At 44.8% G+C, this 12,500-nt stretch overlaps 1 protein-coding gene across 1 annotated transcript in view; it reads right to left on the bottom strand.

The window, feature by feature from the left end:
• Window positions 1-12,500, bottom strand: part of LOC125949074 (uncharacterized) — a 29,686-nt gene that overhangs the window by 9,579 nt on the left and 7,607 nt on the right. The window contains exon 8 of the mRNA XM_049675765.1: window positions 847-12,500. This exon is cut by the window's right edge and continues 4,045 nt beyond it. Coding sequence (XP_049531722.1) covers window positions 847-12,500 — 11,654 coding nt within the window. The remainder of the gene's footprint in view (window positions 1-846) is intronic.

Genomic DNA, 12,500 nt, shown 5'->3' with positions numbered 1-12,500 from the left:
GGCGGCATTGTGCTTGAATCATTGTCTAAATACGAGTTACGAATTAGTGCTTCGTGATAGGTATTTGTTTCAAGGTTATCATTTTGTATGAATCGTGATTATTCTATACTACCAATGTTTCAATAGTTCACCTAGGATAACCAGGATAACGCCACATGGCAAAGGATTATAAAAAGGAAGCATTTGTTCCATGAAGCATTCATCCATGGCGATTAACGAACAAACAATTTTCAATCTATCCATTTCAATTCAATCTATCCATTTACGCTGTTATCCTATTCGGCCGAGAGAGTTTCAAATGAACGAACCAAAACGAATACATTTACTCCAACTTACGCACCTTGTTGGCTTCGGTCATTCGTAGCAGAAATACCCTTTGGCTCGTCGCTCGCTGGGGTGCACAACGTAGCAATACGAGACGGACAGCTTGTAACAACTCGTCAAACGATGTGCACTCTCGTACGGTAACCACGATCGTATCGTGAATATCGATGCAAGATGATATTTTTACATTCTCGGCACGATCGCGTTTTACTAGCGGCCGCTCGTAAAATCTATTGAACATCGCTATCGACAGCGTTTTGATGCATGAACTTGCCTTCAGCTAACCAAATCATCTATCGATTCAGCTATTGCATCTGCTCTCTGGCTTATTAGTACATCGATGTACATGAGCATATCATCGATTTCGATTAGATCATAGATTGGATCGAAAAGATAGATTAGACTTGCTGAAATTGTTTGACCGATGGTGCTCGTACTGCCATCTACTTGACCGCACTTGGGTTGCTGTTTCATTGAACAAATCTTCAAAAGAGAGTAAAAATAGAAAACGGACGAACTTACCTATTTTGCGTGGTATGCTGAACGAAGGGCAGATGATATCATCGCTCGTATCATACACCTCGACGGTGCACTTGTTGAACGATTGACCGTAGTTGTTGAACACGTGGCAGGCGTAGATGCCCGAGTCCTCGTAGTCGGCCCGATCAACCTGTAGCGTAATCAGGCCACTCTTCTGTTGTATCCGGTAGTGCGCCGAGGATTGTAGCTCTATCGAATCCTTCGTCCATCGTACATCGATCTCGGAATCCAGCACCACACAGAGCAGCTTGAAGCCATGATCTCGTTCAATGAATACGTTCTTCAGATACACCGCAAAGGAAGGACCACGCTTCGAGGGCAACGCTCCAAGGCTGCAACGGGAGGAGCTACGTGGAGGTCGTTGCGATTCGTCATCGAACCCAACAGGACTCCTTGTTGCATGTCGTCTAAAGTTTGCTGCTCTTTGATGCCGTGTCTCGGGGGCGGCTCTTCTCGATTTCTCCGGTTCGGCTGATGGAGCATCGATCAAACCCTGTCGTGTCGCCAGTAGCTGTATGTGCGATTGCTCGGACACACGGTCTTTGCCAGTTGTTCCTTGTTCACTGGTAATTTTGTAGTGTGTGATCAATTGTTTGGCCGCATGAATTGATTCTTGAGTGCTCGTTTTACAGTACTTTTCCTTACTGCCGATTACGATGAATTGTTCCTCGCTAAGGCAAAATTCGATAGTGTCGAAGATCTTGAGCAGTTGTAGCTGATACCGTAGTAACCAATCGGAAATCGGCACATTCGCGCTGAGCCGTTGTACGATACTGGAGAACTTTTCCAAAGAATCCCCTAGCAAACGAAGATAGTCGACGGAATCGAGCTGCAGCGGGTTAGTTGTCAGCTTTTCGATAACTTGCTCGAATGTGGTTAGCAACATACTGTCTTTGTCTGCCAGCGTTTGACTAGCGGAATACTGCACTCTAACTCGCGCAGTATCCTCTTTAAGCGTTTGCAAATGTTTTCTTATCAATTCGAACAGTTCTTTCTGTAACTCTAACTTGGTATATACGTCCAAGATAGATTTCAATTCCCTGTCTAGGTTCAGTAAGTGATGCTTTAGATCAGCAACAACGGAGGCTTCGCGTTCATTGCGCATTCTAGTCATGTGCTGTTGAGCAATAGTGGAAACTACGCGATACAACTGCCTTAAACAATGTCTCAAACTTGCAGAAGTGAATTGAATGTTTTGAGCGTCGGTAGAGGGCAGTTCTTTGACTAACTCGTGTATAGGGATAGCAAGTGAAAGTAATAGATTCGCGCAACTGCTCCAGTTGGGCTTATCAACAACTGCAAGTACGGAACCGTGCAACAATGTGAGAGTTTTACAAATTTGAATGAAGTAATGTTCAACTGTTTTTGAGGCGGATCCAACATGGGATTTAACAATCAATCTAATGTACTCTAGGTCCTTCTGAAGAAGTTGCAGTTCGACGGTGGTTTTGTTCATCGCGATATCCGTCTCTGTTCGAGAGGATCTGTTCTGATAAATGCACTGTCTGATTTCATACAAAATAGATATTATAGACTTGAAGAAATTGATAGATTCATTGGCAATCTTTTCACCACCGCTTGCCTGAAACTGCTCAAAAGATTCGATAACTTGAAGGAAACAGTCTTCCAAAGAACTTATGCTTTCGGTAGAGTAAGATGTCAAATCGATTCTAGAAAGCCTACTTAGAGTATTTTCAATCAGGACCAACAGTTGAGTATGAAGCTTGAGGTTCTTTAAAGCTATTACATTAAACTCAACGCTTTTTATAACACTGACAAGTCGGCTTCGTATCTGTTGAGTAACAAACGTTCTCTTGATTTCCTGAAGAAGTTCGAGGAAAGATTCACATAAAACTGAATTTTGATTCAATGTGTACATGTTAGCTGATGATGTTTGTCGTGTGTTCAGCTTAATTGATTCATCATTGGATGCAAGTTCATTCAATGTATCTACTTTCAAACTCATATTATTGTTACTAGAAGACAAAGAGCTTGAAACACTTTGAACTTCGGTCTCTTGCACGTGTTGTTCTACTTTAAGATCTGTGCCTTCTAATGTTTGCTTCTTGGCTTGTTTCTCGGCTTTCTTTGTAGTTTCTGTAACGATTTTCTTTTCCAATTCCTTCTTATTGTCTTGTTTTCTATCTTTCTTTTCAGTTTCTTCTATTTTCATCTTGGCTTCTTCTTCAGCCTTTTTCTTTGCTGTTTCTTCAGCCTTTTTCTTGGCTTCCTCTTCTGCTTTCTGGTTGGCTTCTTCCTCTGCCTTCTTCTTGGCTTCCTTTTCTGCTTTCTTTTTGGTTTCCTCCTCCTCCTTTTTCTTTGCTTCCACTTCTGCTTTCTTCTTTGCTTCTTGCTCTGTTTTCTTTTTGGTTTCCTCTTCTGCTTTCTTTTTGGCTTCCTCCCCTGTCTTCTTCTTTGCTTCTTTTCCTGCTTTCTTTTTGGCTTCTTCCTGGACCTCCTTCTCTGCATTCTTCTTTGCTTCCTCTTCTGCTTTTTTCTTTGCTTCCTGTTCTTCTTTCTTTTTGGCTTCCTCTTCGGCCTTCTTCTTGGCATCCTCTTCTGCTTTCTTCTTTGCTTCTTTTTCTGCCTTTTCCTTTGTTTCCTGTTCTTCTTTCTTTTTAGCTTCCTCCTCGGCCTTCTTCTTGGCTTCCTTTTCTGCTTTCTTTTTGGCTTCTTCCTCGACCTTCTTCTTTGCTTCCTCTTCTGCTTTCTTCTTTGCTTCTTCTTCAGCCTTCTTCTTAGCTTCTTCTTCTGCTTTCTTTTTGGCTTCTTCCTCGACCTTCTTCTTGGCTTCCTTTTCTGCTTTATTTTTAACTTCTTCTTCTGCCTTCTTCTTGGCATCCTCTTCTGCTTTCTTCTTTGCTTCTTCCTCGGCCTTCTTTTTGGCTTCTTCGGCTGCTTTCGTTTTGGCTTCCTCCTCGGCCTTCTTCTTTGCTTCCTTTTCTGCTTTCTTCTTTGCTACTTCTTCTGCCTTTATCTTTGCTTCCTGTTCCTCTTTCTTCTTTGCTTCTTTTTCTGCTTTTTCCTTTGCTTCCTTTTCTTCTTTCCTTTTCAATTCTTCCTCCGCCTTCTTCTTTGCTTCCTTTTCCGCTTTCTTTTTGGCTTCCTCCTCGGCCATCTTCTTGGTTTCATCTTCTGCTTTCTTTTTGGCTTCCTCTTCGGCCTTCTTCTTTGCTTCTTCTTCTGCCTTTTTCTTTGCCTCCTCGTCTGCCTTCTTTTTGATTTCCTCTTCTTTCTTCTTTGCTTCTTCTTCGGCCTTCTTCTTTGCTTCCTCATCTGCTTTCTTCTTTGCTTCCTCCTCGGCCTTCTTCTTGGCTTCCTTTTCGGCTTTCTTTTTGGCTTCTTCCTCCTCCTTCTTCTTGGCATCCTCTTCTGCTTTCTTCTTTGCTTCCTCCTCGGCCTTCTTCTTGGCTTCCTCTTCTGCTTTCTTCTTTGCTTCTTCCTCGGCCTTCTTTTTGGCTTCTTCGGCTGCTTTCGTTTTGGCTTCCTCCTCGGCCTTCTTCTTGGCTTCCTCTTCGGCTTTCTTTTTGGATTCCTCTTCTGTCTTCTTCTTTGCTTCCTCTTTTGCTTTCTTCTTGGCTTCCTTTTCTGCTTTTTCCTTTGCTTCCTGTTCTTCTTTCTTTTTTGCTTCTTCCTCGGCCTCCTTCTTTGCTTCCTCTTCTGCTTTCTTCTTTGCTTCCTCATCGGCCTTCTTCTTGGCTTCCTCTTCTGCTTTCTTCTTTGCTTCTTCTTCGGCCTTCTTCTTTGCTTCCTCTTCTGCTTTCTTCTTTGCTTCCTCCTCGGCCTTCTTCTTGGCTTCTTCTTCTGCTTTCTTTTTGGCTTCTTCCTCCTCCTTCTTCTTGGCTTCCTCGTTTGCTTTCTTCTTGGCTTCTTTTTCTGCTTTTTCCTTTACTTCCTGTTCTTCTTTCTTTTTCACTTCTTCCTCGACCTTTTTCTTTGCTTCCTGTTCTTCTTTCTTTTTGGCTTCTTCCTTGGCCTTCTTCTTGGCTTCCTCTTCTGCTTTCTTCTTTGCTTCTTCTTCGGCCTTCTTCTTTGCTTCCTCTTCTGCTTTCTTCTTTGCTTCCTCCTCGGCCTTCTTCTTGGCTTCCTCTTCTGTTTTCTTTTTGGCTTCTTCCTCCTCCTTCTTCTTTGCTTCCTCTTTTGCTTTCTTCTTGGCTTCTTTTTCTGCTTTTTCCTTTGCTTCCTGTTCTTCCTTCTTTTTCACTTCTTCCTCGGCCTTTTTCTTTGCTTCCTGTTCTTCTTTCTTTTTGGCTTCTTCCTCGGCCTTCTTCTTGACTTCCTCTTCTGCTTTCTTCTTTGCTTCTTCTTCGGCCTTCTTCTTGACTTCCCCTTCTGCTTTCTTCTTTGCTTCCTCCTCGGTTTTCTTCTTGGCTTCCTTTTCTGCTTTATTTTTAGCTTCTTCTTCTGCCTTCTTCTTGGCATCCTCTTCTGCTTTCTTCTTTGCTTCTTCCTCGGCCTTCTTCTTTGCTTCCTCTTCTGCCTTCTTCTTTGCTTCTTCTTCGGCCTTCTTCTTTGCTTCTTCTTCTGCTTTCTTCTTTGCTTCCTCCTCGGCCTTCTTCTTGGCTTCCTCTTCTGCTTTCTTTTTGGCTTCTTCCTCCTCCTTCTTCTTGGCTTCCTCTTTTGCTTTCTTCTTGGCTTCTTTTTCTGCTTTTTCCTTTGCTTCCTGTTCTTCTTTCTTTTTTGCTTCTTCCTCGGCCTTCTTCTTGGCTTCCTCTTCTGCTTTCTTCTTTGCTTCTTCTTCGGCCTTCTTCTTTGCTTCCTCTTCTGATTTCTTCTTTGCTTCCTCCTCGGTCTTCTTCTTGGCTTCCTTTTCTGCTTTATTTTTAGCTTCTTCTTCTGCCTTGGCATCCTCTTCTGCTTTCTTCTTTGCTTCTTCCTCGGCCTTCTTTTTGGCTTCTTCGGCTGCTTTCGTTTTGGCTTCCTCCTCGGCCTTCTTCTTGGCTTCCTCTTCGGCTTTCTTTTTGGATTCCTCCTCTGTCTTCTTCTTTGCTTCCTCTTTTGCTTTCTTCTTGGCTTCCTTTTCTGCTTTTTCCTTTGCTTCCTGTTCTTCCTTCTTTTTCACTTCTTCCTCGGCCTTTTTCTTTGCTTCCTGTTCTTCTTTCTGTTTGGCTTCTTCCTCGGCCTTCTTCTTGGCTTCCTTTTCTGCTTTATTTTTGGCTTCTTCCTCGACCTTCTTCTTTGCTTCCTCTTCTGCCTTTTTCTTTGCTACTTCTTCTGCCTTTTTCTTTGCTTCCTGTTCTTCTTTCTTTTTGGATTCCTCTTCGACCTTCTTCTTGGCATCCTCTTCTGCTTTCCTCTTTGTTTCTACTTCTGCCTTTTTCTTTACTTCTTGTTCTTCTTTCGTTTTGGCTTCTTCCTCGGCCTTCTTTTTGACTTCTTCCTCGACCTTCTTCTTGGCTTCCTTTTCTGCTTTATTTTTGGCTTCTTCCTGGACCTTCATCTTTGCTTCTTCTTCTTGTTTCATAGCATCCCCCTCGATCTTCTTCATTTCTTTTAATTCTGCATTTATCTTCGCATCAACTTCTACCGTCCTATCAACAATTGCCTTAAATGATTGCTGAACATCTTCATTATTCTGCTTGTTTACTTGTACATCTACCAAATTGATTATCCTGCTTGTCTCATCCTCGGATTTAGCCAGCAACGCTTTTTCAACCCTTTTACTATTTATCTTTTCACTGCTACTGGACTCTCTATCCAGAGTTAATTTAGATTCATTATCAGCTATGTTGCTGGTATCTCGCTTAAAGTTGTCAACATCACAACCATCATTCCTTGCTTTTTGAATACATACGCGAATATCATGCTGAACGTGCGTCACCGACTCTAGAAGCTTGCCGTGCGTAATGCTTTCTTGGGCTCGCTCCAGTGAATGTTCCCTTTGAGCCTTTTCCAATGACTCGCACATTTGAATCAGACAATCCTCTACCACAGCTGTGGGTTGTACATGAGAAGTTTGTAGATCAATGTTCTTCAGAGTCTCGGTAACCTTAGCAATGGGCGAGGCAATGGCGTTCACAAGCTCAAAGCTCTCCATATGCAGAGGCTGGCCGATGAGCTCGTTGATCGTAGTTTCCAACGCAAACAAGGGCTTCGAAACTTCCTTCACCACAACATCCGACTTGATCAGCTGTTGTACATCGAATAAGGATTGTTTCAGTGATTCTAGCGCTCCTTGCTGCATCAAGACCGTCTTTTCTCTAGCATCCTTCTCCATCTGGATACATTCCCGAATATCATGCTGAACGTGCGTCACCGACTCTAAAAGCTTGCCGTGCGTAATGCTTTCTTGGGCTCGCTCCAGAGAATGTTCCCTTTGAGCCTTTTCCAATGACTCGCACATTTGAATCAGACAATCCTCTACCACAGCTGTGGGTTGTACATGAGAAGTTTGTAGATCAATGTTCTTCAGAGTCTCGGTAACCTTAGCAATGGGCGAGGCAATGGCGTTCACAAGCTCAAAGCTCTCCATATGCAGAGGCTGGCCGATGAGCTCGTTGATCGTAGTTTCCAACGCAAACAAGGGCTTCGAAACTTCCTTCACCACAACATCCGACTTGATCAGCTGTTGTACATCGGATAAGGATTGTTTCAGTGATTCTAGAGCTCCTTGCTGCATCAAGACCGTCTTTTCTCTAGCATCCTTCTCCATCTGGATACATTCCCGAATATCATGCTGAACGTGCGTCACCGATTCTAGAAGCTTGCCGTGCGTAATGCTTTCTTGGGCTCGCTCCAGTGAATGTTCCCTTTGAGCCTTTTCCAATGACTCGCACATTTGAATCAGACAATCCTCTACCACAGCTGTGGGTTGTACATGAGAAGTTTGTAGATCAATGTTCTTCAGAGTCTCGGTAACCTTAGCAATGGGCGAGGCAATGGCGTTCACAAGCTCAAAGCTCTCCATATGCAGAGGCTGGCCGATGAGCTCGTTGATCGTAGTTTCCAACGCAAACAAGGGCTTCGAAACTTCCTTCACCACAACATCCGACTTGATCAGCTGTTGTACATCGGATAAGGATTGTTTCAGTGATTCTAGAGCTCCTTGCTGCATCAAGACCGTCTTTTCTCTAGCATCCTTCTCCATCTGGATACATTCCCGAATATCATGCTGAACGTGCGTCACCGACTCTAGAAGCTTGCCGTGCGTAATGCTTTCTTGGGCTCGCTCCAGTGAATGTTCCGTTTGAGCCTTTTCCAATGACTCGCACATTTGAATCAGACAATCCTCTACGACAGCTGTGGGTTGTACATGAGAAGTTTGTAGATCAATGTTCTTCAAAGTCTCGGTAAACTTAGCAATGGGCGAGGCAATGGCGTTCACAAGCTCAAAGCTCTCCATATGCAGAGGCTGGCCGATGAGCTCGTTGATCGTAGTTTCCAACGCAAACAAGGGCTTCGAAACTTCCTTCACCACAACATCCGACTTGATCAGCTGTTGTACATCGGATAAGGATTGTTTCAGTGATTCTAGAGCTCCTTGCTGCATCAAGACCGTCTTTTCTCTAGCATCCTTCTCCATCTGGATACATTCCCGAATATCATGCTGAACGTGCGTCACCGACTCTAGAAGCTTGCCGTGCGTAATGCTTTCTTGGGCTCGCTCCAGTGAATGTTCCGTTTGAGCCTTTTCCAATGACTCGCACATTTGAATCAGACAATCCTCTACCACAGCTGTGGGTTGTACATGAGAAGTTTGTAGATCAATGTTCTTCAGAGTCTCGGTAACCTTAGCAATGGGCGAGGCAATGGCGTTCACAAGCTCAAAGCTCTCCATATGCAGAGGCTGGCCGATGAGCTCGTTGATCGTAGTTTCCAACGCAAACAAGGGCTTCGAAACTTCCTTCACCACAACATCCGACTTGATCAGCTGTTGTACATCGGATAAGGATTGTTTCAGTGATTCTAGAGCTCCTTGCTGCATCAAGACCGTCTTTTCTCTAGCATCCTTCTCCATCTGGATACATTCCCGAATATCATGCTGAACGTGCGTCACCGACTCTAGAAGCTTGCCGTGCGTAATGCTTTCTTGGGCTCGCTCCAGAGAATGTTCCGTTTGAGCCTTTTCCAATGACTCGCACATTTGAATCAGACAATCCTCTACCACAGCTGTGGGTTGTACATGAGAAGTTTGTAGATCAATGTTCTTCAGAGTCTCGGTAACCTTAGCAATGGGCGAGGCAATGGCGTTCACAAGCTCAAAGCTCTCCATATGCAGAGGCTGGCCGATGAGCTCGTTGATCGTAGTTTCCAACGCAAACAAGGGCTTCGAAACTTCCTTCACCACAACATCCGACTTGATCAGCTGTTGTACATCGGATAAGGATTGTTTCAGTGATTCTAGAGCTCCTTGCTGCATCAAGACCGTCTTTTCTCTAGCATCCTTCTCCATCTGGATACATTCCCGAATATCATGCTGAACGTGCGTCACCGACTCTAGAAGCTTGCCGTGCGTAATGCTTTCTTGGGCTCGCTCCAGAGAATGTTCCGTTTGAGCCTTTTCCAATGACTCGCACATTTGAATCAGACAATCCTCTACCACAGCTGTGGGTTGTACATGAGAAGTTTGTAGATCAATGTTCTTCAGAGTCTCGGTAACCTTAGCAATGGGCGAGGCAATGGCGTTCACAAGCTCAAAGCTCTCCATATGCAGAGGCTGACCGATGAGCTCGTTGATCGTAGTTTCCAACGCAAACAAGGGCTTCGAAACTTCCTTCACCACAACATCCGACTTGATCAGCTGTTGTACATCGGATAAGGATTGTTTCAGTGATTCTAGAGCTCCTTGCTGCATCAAGACCGTCTTTTCTCTAGCATCCTTCTCCATCTGGATACATTCCCGAATATCATGCTGAACGTGCGTCACCGACTCTAAAAGCTTGCCGTGCGTAATGCTTTCTTGGGCTCGCTCCAGAGAATGTTCCCTTTGAGCCTTTTCCAATGACTCGCACATTTGAATCAGACAATCCTCTACCACAGCTGTGGGTTGTACATGAGAAGTTTGTAGATCAATGTTCTTCAAAGTCTCGGTAACCTTAGCAATGGGCGAGGCAATGGCGTTCACAAGCTCAAAGCTCTCCATATGCAGAGGCTGGCCGATGAGCTCGTTGATCGTAGTTTCCAAAGCAAACAAGGGCTTCGAAACTTCCTTCACCACAACATCCGACTTGATCAGCTGTTGTACATCGGATAAGGATTGTTTCAGTGATTCTAGAGCTCCTTGCTGCATCAAGACCGTCTTTTCTCTAGCATCCTTCTCCATCTGGATACATTCCCGAATATCATGCTGAACGTGCGTCACCGACTCTAGAAGCTTGCCGTGCGTAATGCTTTCTTGGGCTCGCTCCAGAGAATGTTCCGTTTGAGCCTTTTCCAATGACTCGCACATTTGAATCAGACAATCCTCTACCACAGCTGTGGGTTGTACATGAGAAGTTTGTAGATCAATGTTCTTCAGAGTCTCGGTAACCTTAGCAATGGGCGAGGCAATGGCGTTCACAAGCTCAAAGCTCTCCATATGCAGAGGCTGGCCGATGAGCTCGTTGATCGTAGTTTCCAACGCAAACAAGGGCTTCGAAACTTCCTTCACCACAACATCCGACTTGATCAGCTGTTGTACATCGGATAAGGATTGTTTCAGTGATTCTAGAGCTCCTTGCTGCATCAAGACCGTCTTTTCTCTAGCATCCTTCTCCATCTGGATACATTCCCGAATATCATGCTGAACGTGCGTCACCGACTCTAGAAGCTTGCCGTGCGTAATGCTTTCTTGGGCTCGCTCCAGAGAATGTTCCCTTTGAGCCTTTTCCAATGACTCGCACATTTGAATCAGACAATCCTCTACCACAGCTGTGGGTTGTACATGAGAAGTTTGTAGATCAATGTTCTTCAGAGTCTCGGTAACCTTAGCAATGGGCGAGGCAATGGCGTTCACAAGCTCAAAGCTCTCCATATGCAGAGGCTGGCCGATGAGCTCGTTGATCGTAGTTTCCAACGCAAACAAGGGCTTCGAAACTTCCTTCACCACAACATCCGACTTGATCAGCTGTTGTACATCGGATAAGGATTGTTTCAGTGATTCTAGAGCTCCTTGCTGCATCAAGACCGTCTTTTCTCTAGCATCCTTCTCCATCTGGATACATTCCCGAATATCATGCTGAACGTGCGTCACCGACTCTAGAAGCTTGCCGTGCGTAATGCTTTCTTGGGCTCGCTCCAGTGAATGTTCCGTTTGAGCCTTTTCCAATGACTCGCACATTTGAATCAGACAATCCTCTACCACAGCTGTGGGTTGTACATGAGAAGTTTGTAGATCAATGTTCTTCAGAGTCTCGGTAACCTTAGCAATGGGCGAGGCAATGGCGTTCACAAGCTCAAAGCTCTCCATATGCAGAGGCTGGCCGATGAGCTCGTTGATCGTAGTTTCCAACGCAAACAAGGGCTTCGAAACTTCCTTCACCACAACATCCGACTTGATCAGCTGTTGTACATCGGATAAGGATTGTTTCAGTGATTCTAGAGCTCCTTGCTGCATCAAGACCGTCTTTTCTCTAGCATCCTTCTCCATCTGGATACATTCCCGAATATCATGCTGAACGTGCGTCACCGATTCTAGAAGCTTGCCGTGCGTAATGCTTTCTTGGGCTCGCTCCAGAGAATGTTCCCTTTGAGCCTTTTCCAATGACTCGCACATTTGAATCAGACAATCCTCTACCACAGCTGTGGGTTGTACATGAGAAGTTTGTAGATCAATGTTCTTCAGAGTCTCGGTAACCTTAGCAATGGGCGAGGCAATGGCGTTCACAAGCTCAAAGCTCTCCATATGCAGAGGCTGGCCGATGAGCTCGTTGATCGTAGTTTCCAACGCAAACAAGGGCTTCGAAACTTCCTTCACCACAACATCCGACTTGATCAGCTGTTGTACATCGGATAAGGATTGTTTCAGTGATTCTAGAGCTCCTTGCTGCATCAAGACCGTCTTTTCTCTAGCATCCTTCTCCATCTGGATACATTCCCGAATATCATGCTGAACGTGCGTCACCGACTCTAGAAGCTTGCCGTGCGTAATGCTTTCTTGGGCTCGCTCCAGTGAATGTTCCGTTTGAGCCTTTTCCAATGACTCGCACATTTGAATCAGACAATCCTCTACCACAGCTGTGGGTTGTACATGAGAAGTTTGTAGATCAATGTTCTTCAGAGTCTCGGTAACCTTAGCAATGGGCGAGGCAATGGCGTTCACAAGCTCAAAGCTCTCCATATGCAGAGGCTGGCCGATGAGCTCGTTGATCGTAGTTTCCAACGCAAACAAGGGCTTCGAAACTTCCTTCACCACAACATCCGACTTGATCAGCTGTTGTACATCGGATAAGGATTGTTTCAGTGATTCTAGAGCTCCTTGCTGCATCAAGACCGTCTTTTCTCTAGCATCCTTCTCCATCTGGATACATTCCCGAATATCATGCTGAACGTGCGTCACCGATTCTAGAAGCTTGCCGTGCGTAATGCTTTCTTGGGCTCGCTCCAGAGAATGTTCCCTTTGAGCCTTTTCCAATGACTCGCACATTTGAATCAGACAATCCTCTACCACAGCTGTGGGTTGTACATGAGAAGTTTGTAGATCAATGTTCTTCAGAGTC

The sequence above is a fragment of the Anopheles darlingi genome, chromosome 2 (assembly GCF_943734745.1).
Source record: "Anopheles darlingi chromosome 2, idAnoDarlMG_H_01, whole genome shotgun sequence".
Taxonomy (NCBI): domain Eukaryota; kingdom Metazoa; phylum Arthropoda; class Insecta; order Diptera; family Culicidae; genus Anopheles; species Anopheles darlingi.
This window is presented reverse-complemented; position numbering and strand designations above follow the sequence as displayed.